General features: G+C 33.1%; 1 protein-coding gene across 1 annotated transcript; it reads left to right on the top strand.

The window, feature by feature from the left end:
* The first annotated feature begins 697 nt into the window (after positions 1–697).
* RECA1 (recA DNA recombination family protein) lies at positions 698–11,908 on the top strand. Its single transcript, XM_085732799.1, has 13 exons — positions 698–1,051; positions 3,087–3,178; positions 3,340–3,415; positions 3,699–3,761; positions 3,867–3,996; positions 4,115–4,200; positions 4,297–4,422; positions 4,557–4,661; positions 4,853–4,909; positions 7,121–7,183; positions 7,258–7,334; positions 8,038–8,110; positions 11,529–11,908. Exons 1-13 carry the CDS (start codon positions 839–841, stop codon positions 11,634–11,636), a joined length of 1,269 nt encoding a protein of 422 aa, XP_085588925.1. The 5' UTR covers positions 698–838; the 3' UTR covers positions 11,637–11,908.
* Positions 11,909–14,361: the final 2,453 nt, after the last annotated feature.

Raw genomic sequence — 14,361 nt, 5'->3', positions numbered from 1 at the left:
TACTTTGCTTATTTATTTTGTTGAGGGATTTTTTTTAGTGTTATTTTGTTGAGGGATCGTTACTCTGGTTATTAAAAAAAGGTTAAATTGCATTTTTGGTCCCTTAAATAATTACGAGGTTTCATTTTGGTCCCATATTTAATTTTCGTTACAATCTGGTCCTCTAAGTCAGTTCTGTCCATCACCTAAATTCATTCCGTCTGATTAAATTCAAAAAACGTTAACAATCATCTCTCTTTCATCATGTTCATCATCAAACACAGAAATCAATAAACCCAAAAAAATTTATCACCTTCTTCGCCTTCTGGGTTTTGATAATGAAGGTGATGAATTTTTTGGGTTTATTGATGAATTTTCTGGGTTTGATGATGAACATGATGAAGGAGAGGTGAATGTTAACATTTTTTGAATTTAATTAGACATAATGAATTTAACCGATGGACAGAACTGACTTAGAGGATCAGACTGATTTAACCGATGGACAGAACTGACTTAGAGGATCAGGCTGTAACGAAAATTAAATATGAGACCAAAATGAAATCTCATAATTACCTGAGGACCAAAAATGTAATTTAGTTTTTATTTTTATTTTTATAAAAAGGAATAAATAAATATATTTTAGAGTAAAAAAAAAAGTTTATTTATTTTAAAAATCGATGGTATTAAGAAGAGAAGCCGACTGAAACGTTGATTTTTGTGACAGCAGCATAATCTGTCTTGACCTGTTTCTTTCACAACACAATCTCTGTCTGTTACGCTACTCTCTTGTTCTGAAAGAGTACATTATACTAATACTCACAAGAGTGTTTGTTTAATCTATCTTGTTATTTTTTGAAAAATGGATTTGGTGTTTTTTTCTCCAAAACCCCACACTTTCATTTTGAAACCACCCTTTTCTTCTTCTCTTCTATTTCATCCTATCAAGAAGTTCCACTCTTTGCGTCCTCTCTTTGCTTCTTCTTCTTCTTCTTCTTCTTCTAAACATGTCAAGATTCAATGCGAACTCAACGGTTCTCTTTCCGCTGATTTTGACGCTCGTTTCGTTGATAGGGTATATTACCCCTTTTCTCTTTTAATTTTCTGCTTTTTATTTAGCTTCAATTTTACTTCACAATCGTTTTGCTTTTCTCTCTTCTGTTTCGTTGAAGTGAATTTTTGTAGTTGAATATGAACAGTTTTACTAGTTTGGATGTGGATTGTGGAATTAGCATGTTTCTTTTTCTCGAATTGATGGTAGGAGGAGTGTGCGTAATTCACTTTCTCGTAAAGATAGTATTCTGACTTGTGAAATGTGAAGTTAATCATTCTCTTTCGAGAATGCAAGACTTAAATCAGTGTTCTTAGTAGAATTCAGAGTAGTATGTGACACTTTTGTCTGTTAGGGAACGAGGAAACTAACAGGGATCAATTGTTAATCGGAATGTTTGTTTATTGTTCACATTTTACCCAACAGGAAGGAAATTTGCTCTTGCAAACATATTATTGAAGAACATTGCTTATGTTGTAATCCCAAATTTTTAATTTGTCATCCTTTTTTATTTTTTCTGGTTTGCTTACTGAATATATACAAGAGAAGGCATCCGAGTGCATGCATTTTATAGATCATACAATTTAAGTTAGAGAGTCATTAGAAGAAATAAATAGAAAGTTAGAAACACACTACTTTTGTCTAAGTAGGAGTTTAAGAGAGTATCTGAAATGTAGATTTATTTTGAGACACACAAATCATATATTAGAGGTGAAAGTTGAAGCACATACAATACGACAGATCACACATCTAAATATCTCGAGTCCACATACAACATGATGGGATGATTGAGAAAAATGTTAACCATAGGATCAAATCAGAACGGATGAAATTAAGAAATGCTATAGGTACAATTTGTCATAGTAAGTGTAACACGACCCTAAATAGTTTTTTTTACTGTATACACCAAAATGGTGAGACCCCTTCCCGTACACTGTGCATGCAGAAGCTTTTGTGCACCGGGCTGCCCTTTTTTATAGTTGTAAGGCTTTCGTCGTTGTATGATATTCAATGCTAGGCGATGAAGAGATAAAAAGAAAGGAAGGTTAATGTTGTGGAGCTGATACTGCTATGCTGGATGAGTGGCCACAGTAGACAAAATGAAATTAGGAGTGTTGTTTTTTTTAATGGCAAATTAGGAATGTTGTTATTTGAGAAAAAGTCGGGATAGTTCTCATTATAAAGAAAATGGTAGAGTTTTGCCGTAGGTGGTTTGAGCATGTATGCCCAATCATCTTAGAAGGAGGGCCACTATGGAGGATAGACAAGGTGAAGGATAAAATACTTAGCGAAAGAGGGAGATCGAAGAAAACTGTCAACCATCAAAAGAGATCTAGAATTAACATGTCGACCTATAGACATCATCCATGGCAGAAAATGTTGGTTTCTTTTAATCGATGTAGTCGACTTTACCAAGTAGAAAAGGGCTTTGGTAGTTGTTTTCTGTTCTTATTTTTGTTTTGAGAATTTCTTATTTCTTTAGTAACATCCCGCTTTATAAAATTTTGTCTAAATGGAATCTTTGGTCCCTTCATTATTTGTTGTTTGTTATATAATTTGGTTGGTCAATACGGTCCTTCTGTCATATGATTACATATTTCCACGTGGAAAAAAGACACAATGCACTAGAAGATTGATGGATCAGAAACATTATATGTGCATATGATAATTTTGTGGTTATATATATGTAATTTTTTTGGGGATCAATTTGGTTCTATATATAAAATGCTATCATCTCTTAAATTAACCTCGTTTATATTCGTAATGTATACAAAAATCTCACCATATCATCTTTTGTTTTTTCCCTCTGCATATTAGTGTTCACGGACATATATTGTTTCAAATTTCAATTTTAATTATTGCTCTACTGGATTCAGTTATTTTGTTAGCTTTTAGAATATATAGTTCAATGTTTGTTATGAAATGGTTTTTGATAATTGTTCTATCGAAAATATGATGTCAGTATGCCAATAAATATAGTAGGTTATTTGTTACATTGTTAATGGGATATTACTAATGTAGACGAATATTTGATTTGAGAATTGAATTTCTATTCCAGCAAAAGGCACTGGAAGCAGCAATGAATGATATAAACAACTCTTTCGGAAAAGGTAGTGTTACGAGATTGGGCAGTGCTGGTGGAGCATTAGTGTATGTATCATCTTATTCGCATTCTCTATCATTTGTCTTGCTTATGTATCATCAACCAAACTGTTTTATATAGTTTGAAAAACATGACTTTATGCTGTCATTATTTTCTGTGAATTAGAGCGCCTAACATGACAGGTTTTCTATTGTCTGGAATGTTGCAGTGAAACTTTTCCCAGTGGATGTTTGGCTTTAGACTTTGCTTTAGGTGGTGGTCTTCCAAAAGGAAGAATTGTAGAGGTATTCAATTTATGCTTCATGTTACATTCTCTGGGTTCTTGTTCGAGTATAGTATATATTGTGCTTAAGCTTTATTGGAGTATGTAACAGTAGTTTGTTAGGCTCTAAAACCAAACCTTCTAAGCAAAATGATTTTAGGGGATGTTTGGAACAACAGTGAGTTTGACAAAATCACGGTGGCATACTGATTTTGTGATAAAACTGTTGATTCTATTGTTTTTTTATCCTCTACTTATTTATACTTCAATGGGAAGCTGACATTATCTGCTATATCTGTTTCCAGATATTTGGACCAGAAAGCAGTGGGAAGACCACCCTAGCACTTCATGCTATTGCAGAAGTACAGGTAATTCGTTTGGAGTTTTCCCAATCATTAATTCCTGATGATAATTATCAATTTATTTGAAGTATGTATTTGAAATCATTGTGCAATTTTGTTTATGTCATGCAGAAGCTAGGAGGCAATGCAATGCTTGTTGATGCAGAGCATGCTTTTGATCCAGCATATTCTAAAGCGGTAGGAGTGGATGTAGAAAATTTAATCGTGTGCCAACCAGATCATGGAGAGATGGCTCTTGAGAGTAATACCTTTGACCTGTGGTTGTGTTGGAATGGATAAGATAATTTAGGCGGTGCCCATATTGCATTATCAGGGTGCTGTATGGTGTCTGTGAATTGATTGAAATTTGCATATTGTAGTCGCAGATCGTATGTGTAGATCTGGCGCCATAGATCTCATTTGCGTGGACTCCGTCTCAGCTCTCACTCCCCGAGCAGAAGTTGAAGTGAACATCTGTCTTTCTTTGTTTGTTTTAGGTACTTTTATTATATAATTTAGGGGATTGCATTTTTTTAACCCTATTTTTTATATTAATGTATAGGGAGAGATTGGAATGCAGCAAATGGGATTGCAGGCTCGTCTTATGAGCCAAGCTTTGCGTAAGATGTCTGGAAATGCCTCTAAAGCTGGTTGTACTCTTATATTTCTGAACCAAATAAGATATAAGGTACTTGTAATTGAAGATTGCATGCATTTAATTATGAACACCATCTATTGCTTAATCACAAGTTCGATGATATATGCCACAGTTAAATCTCTTGTTTCTGTTTACATGGTTTGTATTTCTCTTTACTTTTGTAGATTGGTGTCTATTATGGAAATCCAGAAGTGACAAGTGGTGGAATTGCCTTGAAGTTTTTTGCATCGGTTCGACTAGAAATTCGTTCTATAGGGAAGATAAAGTCTGTAAGTACAATGGCTTTTTCATGACACACTGTTATATATTATCTTAAACCTTTCTGTTGCTAATTTTCCTTTCTACTCCAAAATATCAGCACTTTTTACATTCAAATGATCATTTGTTCCTAATATCTTTTGATTACAATATCAAAATTGTTTAATTTGAAGAACTACTCGGCATTTTGATTTCTGTTTAGGCCAAAGGAGATGAAGAAGTTGGCCTTAAAGTTCGTGTAAGAGTGCAAAAGAGCAAGGTAACCACAGTATTTTATATATCTGAAAATTTTCCTTTTGTGTTATTTTTTTCATCATCCATGCATTATTCATGAATTTTTATGTCAAATTTGAAATTTATAAAACTTGTAGTAAGGCATGGACATGGGTTTATTGGTGAGCGGAAATCCCCACCTTATAAACTTATTTATAGGCCTAAACCAAAACTAGCCGTTACAACATTTAGTCCACGGAAGAATTGATTCCTCAGTCCCTAACTTTCCAGAACTCGGCAACAAAATAATGATACCACATGTCGCGGAGGATGGTACCACCCTCTGATACTATGTTGAAGTTATGGGTTTTAGATAAAAGAAAGAGAAGAATAAAAATAATTATGGTAAATAATGTTTGATAATTAACTTTGTTGATATTTAAATAAATAATTATATTTACGTTGTAAATATATTTTAGCTTACTCTCTAAGTTACTTAGGATAGAATATTATGTAGAATATTCATTCTATAAATATATCCTAGCTTAGTCTCTAAGCTACTTAGCTCCTATATAATAAACCTTCCGGTGTGCTATTCAGACACACAATTTTCATCATATGTCTCTCTTTTCTCTCTTTATTCAACATGGTATCAGAGCCTATCCAAGATCCACCGTTGGGATTCCGCATTGCCACGCTTCATGCCCATTGGGTCTGAGCGTGAGGGGGTGTTTTGGAAATCCCCTCCCGAGCATGAGAGGGTGTGTTGGTAACACTAACCCCTATTTATAGGTATATAAGTCTCCTAATTCTAAGTAAATAGTAAAATTAGGAAATAAATTATGATAAAAATTAGTAGTATAGAAATTAAGGATAATCCAAGATACTATAATATACTCCCCTCCGGTATTATTTATAAGAGAATTTTTGGTCCAATTTATAAGAAAATGTTAAAGCTTTTAAGGTGTATTTATTGTTTGAATTACTTTTTTTAACCTCATTTAATACGTTGTCTTTTTCATATTACTGGGTGCATTTTATGTCTCACAATTTTCCATAAGGGTATATGTGTAAAACATTTAAAACAATAAATGAGCTCATAGGTTTTTATTGTTTTATCTCTAATAATTGAGACCGGAGGGAGTAATATCTAAGACATTTTAAGATATTTATTGATATTCCAATAGACCTTTCAAGCAAAAACTTAAAGGCTTTTAAGCTTGTTAGACATATACTTTCAAAAGAGGTAGTCATAACCAATAAGGTTTATGCCTAGAACAAACAATCAATCAACCAACTGAAGAAATCATTGCTGATTTTAACAAATATCATTCAAACCAAACAAAAATGATATTGGGCTAGACATTGTCTTAGCCTGAAGTAACCAACTTAAAAGTGGTAGAGGTCACACTTTTTTTTTGTGTGGTTGCTGTCGGAGGCTTAACCATGACGTTGGTCGGATGATGGGACTACCGAAACAACCAAATTAAGAGAGAGGTCATCCGTGGCTGGTGTAGACGACTCGGTCTTGATGTTTGTTGGATGACAGAACTACCAGAGACTTTGAGAGGTGACCGATGACCAACTTGGAATTGGTAGCAAGACAAACATATAGTCATTTGGCATGAGATGAGACAAACCACAGCTGTCGAGATTTTGACTATCTCGGATTATTATACAAGAGCCTGCATTTGATCACATTCTCAACTGTTGAATTTTCAATCAATTGTTATTTTTGTACTTTATCCTCTAAAGGGCGTGTCCTCATTTTAGAGGAGTCAATTTAACCTCGAATTGTACTAGATTGTTTATGTTTATTGAATAACGAAACAAATTAGAAGCCTTATTGTTTCAGCTTTTTTCTATCGAAAAAATCATTTTTGACAACTGATGGTGTTTATGTAAACTTTTAACAAAAAAAAAAGATTTGGTTGAGGATCTTATTATTTTGAAAAGACTTTAGGGTACTTATGTAATTGTAACCAAACAAAAAATAGCTTATGCCAGTTTTATGTAAACTCAAAAAATAAATCCCTTTTACGCAACCTTGAAATCACATTTTCAAAAGCTAAAACAAGGGATCTAAATATTGAATAACTCACTCTTAGCAGATTTTCCGTTCTAGTCTAGAATGTTCTGAAGATTAATCAAGATATTAGAATATTATTTACATCTACCCGAATCAGATATAATTGTTGTATTCTTCTTTGTCTTAATTTTTTTTTGTGGAGGTAACTAACTTGAGAAGTTGTTTTAGGTGTCAAGACCTTACAAAGTAGCCGAATTCGATATTTCATTTGGAGAGGGAGTCAATAAGCTGGTAAGTGTTGGAGCATAAAATCATCTTTAACATTTATTGAATACCATTATTTTGAATTTTCATTTTGAATGCAGGGTTGCATTTTAGATTGTGCAGAAATGATGAATATTGTCTTAAAGAAGGGCTCTTGGTACAGTTATGGGGACCATCGGTATTGTCTGAAAACTCTTGGACGCTTAATATTTATACATTATTTGATGATCTCTTTGATTATTCTGCTTTGTCTTTTACATCCTCCAACATTGGGATTTGCGAAGGAAAATTTAGTTGAGCTACTGTAAAATTGATTTGGAAGTAAATTAAATTATGCAGTTTTATAATCTGTCGGTCGCAGAAAAAGTTATAAATGACCAATGATCAATTACAGTAATCATTCATTGGTTCATAGGCAATAGCTTGAATTAAAATTTGACTTGTAAAGAGAAAGACGGACAATATAAGATTCAGATTTCAATTATGATAATAAATCTGTGGTGTAACCATATAGCAGAGATCAAATTAGATAGGTAAAAATTATAAATACAAATATAACAACATTTCTAATTATTGTAGTTGCATGATATGGTTGGCCTATATGCAATGAACCTAGACACTGTTTACATTTCAACACTTTCAATTTGATTCTACATACTTATCTGTTTTACAAGACATTCTTTTCATTATGATGATACCTCTTCCCTTCCGCGTTTCTTTTTTATTCTGTTTTATCTCTGTTGTCATCTTTTCTCACTCTTCTTCGCCTTTTCATTTTGTGTCTCAATGGTGGGTGAATTCTCTTTGTATGTGAGTTCCCATGTCTTAATGTTGATCATCCAAATCTATCTTGAAGATCATCCAAATCTATCTTGAAACAGGTTAGGACAAGGAAGAGACAAAACATTGCAGTACTTGAAGGAGAACACACATCTTCTAGAAGAAGTTGAAAAGGTTGGATGATCTAATCCTGCTATATGCTATAGACTTATATGCTACAAAACACTAAACACTAACCTCTTATTTATAGAGGTACAAGACTTCTAATCCTAAATAAATTGAAAATTAGGAAACAAATCATAATAATAACTAAGTATTATGGAAACAAAACCCTAGGAGATAATTTCTAGAACATAAGAAAATATCTTGATAATATATTATGTTAGAGCATCGTAGTTATCTTCATGACAGAGTATCTGGGACTATCTCCTAAGAGTAGTTTTCATTTTTACCTATTATTATGATTTGCTTCGTGCTTCCTCTATTTATTTAGGATTAGGAGTCTTGTATATCTATAAATAGGGGTTTAGTGTTTAGTCTTTTGTATTACGTAAGTATAAATTTATTATCAATAATATTACATCATGCCATTTCAAAAGTATTTATTATTCACCTTATTTTATAAAAAATCCACAACTTCAACATGGGATCCTAGTGGTATGATGCTCAATGACCTGCCCGTCAGTATTTTGCTACCCAGTTCTTGAATGTTTGGAAGTTGGCACACTGTAACAACAGCTGTCTTCATAATTCATTTTGAAGTCACCCTCTTAGTGTTTATGTTTCTGTTGCTTTTTTTTTTTTTTTGACATTTTTTACCTTTGTTTCGGTGGTCACATGTTCGCTTCAACTACCAGTTCCTGGTGCTTGAAGTCCATGTGCTTCTACTCATCAATTGGTTGGTGTTTAGCCTCTAGTAGTTCTGTTTTCTGCCTCTCGTCAGCTCCCAATAGTTGTATATGTGTTGTTGGGTGGTTTTGCTTTTGGTTTGTTTGCGACTCTCCAACAATGGTTTTACTTTGGCTCTTGTATTTATTATATTCTCCCTGTTGTATAATTTTCATGTGGCTATCTGTGTAGCATGGTTTGGCACTTTGGCTGCCCCACAATTGTTTCCAAACCTCAGTTTATCATTCTAATTCTGTTAAAAATTGTGATGCCACCAACTCTACCAACACCACCTTCTGTTGTAGTATCGTTAGGACTTCCGCTGCAGGTAGCACCGGTCCAATATTGTTTCAGTATTTTATGAATTTGTGTCACCATCAAATGAGGGTTTGAGTTTGAGCTGTTGTTTGCACTAGCTCAATATTATGTCAGTTTGTGTTGAAGCTGTGACGTCGTCTGGTTTGGGATTTAGCTGCTATCAGCATTGTCCTTGTTAGAATTAAGAATCTGTCCAGTTAATTGTTAATTTTCCTATGATTATACAACTTCCTAGGTTAATGTTTATTCAATGTTTATTGTAACACCATTATAATTACAATAGTGTGATCTCATTATAGACACACAATATTCACCAAAATATCATACAAACTCTATGGTATCAGAGCAAAAAGTTTTAAATATTGAGAAAACTTCTCAACGATTTTTCATTACAAAGATCCAAGTCCTCAATAAAAGTAACAAAATATTGATAACCCAAACATGAAACAACAACACGACTAGGACCCCAAATATCAAGTTACTACCAGGTCAGGGGGAACCACTGAAAGACCCTGGCAGTTATTGACGTTTTATCGGCAATTTCAGTTTGGTTTTCTTGCTATTCATGAAAGTCAAAACTGGTTTCTTTAGTTGGAGTTTGGTGGTTTGTTCTTGATATGTTTTTGGGTTTAATTATGCCGAGTTATATTTTCTCTAGAAAGGGTATATTTTAACAATATTGAAGTTTAGTAAGCTTCAACTCGATGGTGTGTGTAAGAATTTAAGACAGTATCTTCGAATGTTGTGATATTATGTTAGAGCGTCCTAAATTGTCTACTTCCATATAACTTGGAGTTAGTATTACTATTTAGTCTTTTGTACCATCTGAGCTCAAGTTATTAGCAACAATATTACATGATACCATATTTCAAAAGTTTTTGTTATTTCTCTTCTTGGATTGTCCCAAAAACATTACGCTTCAGTTAGCTTTAAAAGTCTATGCCTTAACTTGGTCTCTTATTCATTGCACTTTGTATGTTGTTGATGTACACAGGCTTTGAAGTGACTGTCTGTTCCTTAACTTTTAGATGAGTACTGTTATTTGCATATGTTAACTGACAGAGTAGAGTTTTTCATGCGCCAAATCTTTCAGAATTTGGCTTCAATAGACTCTACCGTACCCCACCTATATAAACATTACTTTTTAACTTATCCTTGAGTCTTGACAAACAGATTATAGTGTAATTGTTAGGAACTTTTCTCTTGGTATAAGAGAGAATTCCCAAACCTGGGCAGATTTGAATAAACCAAGGAATAATTCTAACTAGAATAAAGATTACTAATGAATGAAGGATTTCTTCTTAATGTAGTGAGGTTGAAAGAAAAGATACAAAAGATATATAGTGAAGATGATAACCTTGCACACAAAGCTACACTCTCGTATCACTCTAGAGCATTCTCTTCTCACTAAACTTTATTGTTCAAAACTATCTTTCTCTTTTACTCTTGAGGGATTATTGAAGATTTTCTAAATATAACCAAAGTAACAGCTCTTAACAACCACCTAACAATCTTATCAACTTACTGACTAACTCTTCACTACTCTAATTATCCAATAGCCAGAAACTCGTATTTCATTAATTCATCAAGTATTTAAATTCATTAAAACTATCGATTTTATGACATGAAATGTCTCTAGAATCAATAATTCATGATGTTGCATGCTTGAATGATGATAGGTTTCAGTTTTACTTGGTAGTTACAAAGATGATTGCAGCATTTTTCAATGCTGATTTAGTCAATTTTGCCTTTTTGGTGAAACTGCTTAGCATAAGGCAAAAAGAACTTCTGTGCTTTAGTCTTCTTTGAATGAATAATTGTTCACCCTGATATTATGCTACTTTGGCTTTTCTCAAATGTGACTTGACGACGACGAGTCTTCTTCTCAACTTTGAGTTTGCTGATTCTAGGTTGTTTAATACTTGATTTCTTGTTTCTTTGGGTCCAAACTTGATTCCTGTTTGAATAACTCAAGACTGAACATACCTGACAAATAATCAGTATACTCGTGTTCCAACTTCCATGACTATGAGTCTGCTCAAAATCATGCTTGTTATTGATATCATCAAAACTTCGATGAGTTACAATGAACTCACCAACTTCCACGACTATGAGTATGCTCAAAATCATGCTTGTTAGTGATATCATCAAAACTTCGATGAATTACAATGAACTCACGAGAGCATACTTTCTTTTATGTTGATAATGTTTCCTTTCTAGGATGAAGAGTATGCATATTTTAACTTAACAGTTTGCGAGTACAAGTTTAACTTTTGAGATTCGCATGTGCTGCATACAAGATATGTATGATTTTATTTTATTTTTGACAAAAGATATATATGATTTTATCATAAATCATATAGTAAAAGATTAAATTGATATGCAGGTAGTTCGGTCTTCAATGAATGATGGAACTAACCAAACAAGCTTTTCACATACGAAGAATAGTCCAGTGCTTCCTCAAGACGAAGATATATTTGAAGAAAGTCTGTGACGAGGAAGTTGATTTTTCTGATAAGTTTGGGTGATAGATTGCAGGTTTATAGAATTTGAAATATTCTTTCTTCAACATAAATGGAACTGGACGTAGCTTTAATGATTAGGTTGTTTTTCTTTTTCATCCTGTTCCATTATGTTCATGTAAACTGATGACATATGAAGCATAGAAACAAAAAGAAAGGTAAAATTGAAATTCAAAGGAGTAACTTTGACTCGACCAGTTTAATGGTCGAACCAGTGATGCAATCGGTTGAACTGGTGATTAAACTGATGCCTTTGGTCGGGTAGTCGGACTGGCGTGTCATATTATATTTTGAATCTTTTATTTCCTTTTTAGTTCTAAATTTGGTTAAGCTTGTCTCATTAGGAAATATATAAAATTAGAAAAAACAAATCGTTATTAATTTTATTAAGTGGTTATATTTGTTCACGTAAAATGACTAACCATTAATATTAACATTATATAATGGTACTTTTTTTGTTTGTTGACAATTTCTATACATGAACCTTTGATATAAACAAAAAAATTGTTACTTTCTACTGAAGGACGATGTGAGTTTTTAAAGCAATAGTTTTTTTTGTTTCTCTTTATTTTTAACAAAAATTTATATTTATAGTCAATTCAAGTGGTTAAAAAGTCCCGGGCCATCTCAGTTAAAAAGTAATTAGCATAGTTAATCATGTTTTGTATTTAGGGTTGGATAACTCAACATTTTGAGCCAAGTGATTAAAGAAGTTGAGGAGTTAAAGGTCTATGGGTTCAAGTCCTAGAAACGAGAATAATATTAACACACTAACAATTGACTTATAGTGAATTTAAACAACAAAGAGAGAATGAGAAGAGAAATTCCAACACCGTTGGCATCTCAAGAAACCCCTACATTGTCACTCGCTCATAATATAAAAAAAATAAAAATAGAAAATCCATACAAGAGGGGAAATCAAACCAAAACCTTAAAAAAAACGGAACGCAAGAAAAAATGAAAAGAAGAAAGAAAAAAATGGCCCTAAAGAAAACGGAGTTGCTCAACCACCTTTCAGTTTTGGAGGGGGACCCATAGATTGTGTAATATCATTGTGAGGGTTTCACCTGGTACAACCACCCAATGTTGTTGTGGTTACTCCCCACTGTTGTCCTGTTATGACGAAGGATCTTCATTTCATTCATCAAGTTTTGGCGGCGACTCAAGTAACAGATACGAACACTATTACTCGGGCATTCAGAGGCGCCAATTGATTCGGCTCTACAAAAGGAAATCGATCTTGTTCAACATATGTTGATTCAAGGAAAAATGTTGAGGTCCCATATACGCTATCTTACAAAAAGTTAAATTATTGTTAACTTAAAATAAGTGGAAAATTTGTTATTATAATAAAAAAATTATTGGAATTTTTTAATTAAAAATTATTGTAAAAAATTATTTTAAATTAATGTGAACTTAAAATAAATCAAATTATGTATACATGAATGTCAGTTTATTCGAGTAAATCAATTTTTGAACCTTAAAAATCAATTTATTTTTATTAAAAAACATAATTCAACCCTTAATAACTAACACATGTTCTCAATTTTTTTAGAAAGAAGCTTCATGCACCCCAAGTCTCACCTTAAACTAATGTAAAACCAAATGATTTTTTTTATTTTTTTTTATTTTTTTCCATCTCGTGTAACAATCATCAACTGAGTCTCATGTATTTATCCTACAACCATGTTTTATGAACTTGGACTATTGATTTGCATAATTCAAACCTAGACAGGATGTAAGGGTTGAATGTCCAAAATAGTCGAGGGAAAATGATATTGCCAAACAAAGGATACCAATCATCGTGAAAAGGCGATATGATGTGTCAAAATCCTGAAATATGGAGACTTTAGAAGAGTCAATCCAAATAGTACTAATTAGAATAAACTTTAAGGATATAAGGATATAGTTACTAGTTGATAAAATAAAGGTCTTGGATACTAAAGCTGAAGTGAGTCTCCTTTCCCTTGACGAGTCTTTAGGTCATAGCAAAGCCTTCTAAGGTTTGTGGGAGTTGATGAAGAGTAAGGACGATTGGATTTTCCAAAGGTCGAGAGCTCAGTGGTTAAAGGAAGGAGATGCTAATACTAGGCCCCTATAGATGTCATATAAGTTCGAGTCAAGGTAATTAGTTTCTTCTCGAATCATTTCTCCAAGTCCACTCTTGACATGCCAACATTTGATGACCTTAACTTCATGGATATTTCCTCAAAGGATAAAATTTTCTTATCAGATTCGTCCATTTCTTCTAAAATCAACGTAGTCGCGGTATCTAGAGATGATAATAAGATTCCTAGTTATGATGAGATCAACTTCTCTTTCCTTAAAATATTATGGTATCTCCTTTTGGCGGATGCTTGATGGATGGGAGATGTTTTAGTAGTTCCAATCTAACGTCAACCTACCACATGACTTTTCATCCTATTTCATTACTCTTATATCAAAGGCCTACTTTCCTTAGAGTCTTGGGGGTATTATTAGTTGTTCTCTTTGCTTAGGTCCTTGTATAAGTTGCTGGATTAAGTTTTGGAGAGTAGGATGTCATCGATGATGGATAAGATTATCTCGTCCAACCATTGGACCTTTATCAGTAGACAATTGGTTGATGGGGGTAGTTAGTCTTTATCGACTTAGCCAGGAAATCAAAGAAAGATTGCCTAATTTTAAAATTTGATTTCAAAAAACTCAAGACATGTT

Source organism: Medicago sativa, chromosome 8 (assembly GCF_051527215.1).
Source record: "Medicago sativa cultivar Bolivia chromosome 8, Bolivia_mono, whole genome shotgun sequence".
NCBI lineage: Eukaryota > Viridiplantae > Streptophyta > Magnoliopsida > Fabales > Fabaceae > Medicago > Medicago sativa.
Note: the sequence above shows the minus strand (reverse complement) of the source record. Positions and strands in the feature narration are given on the sequence as shown.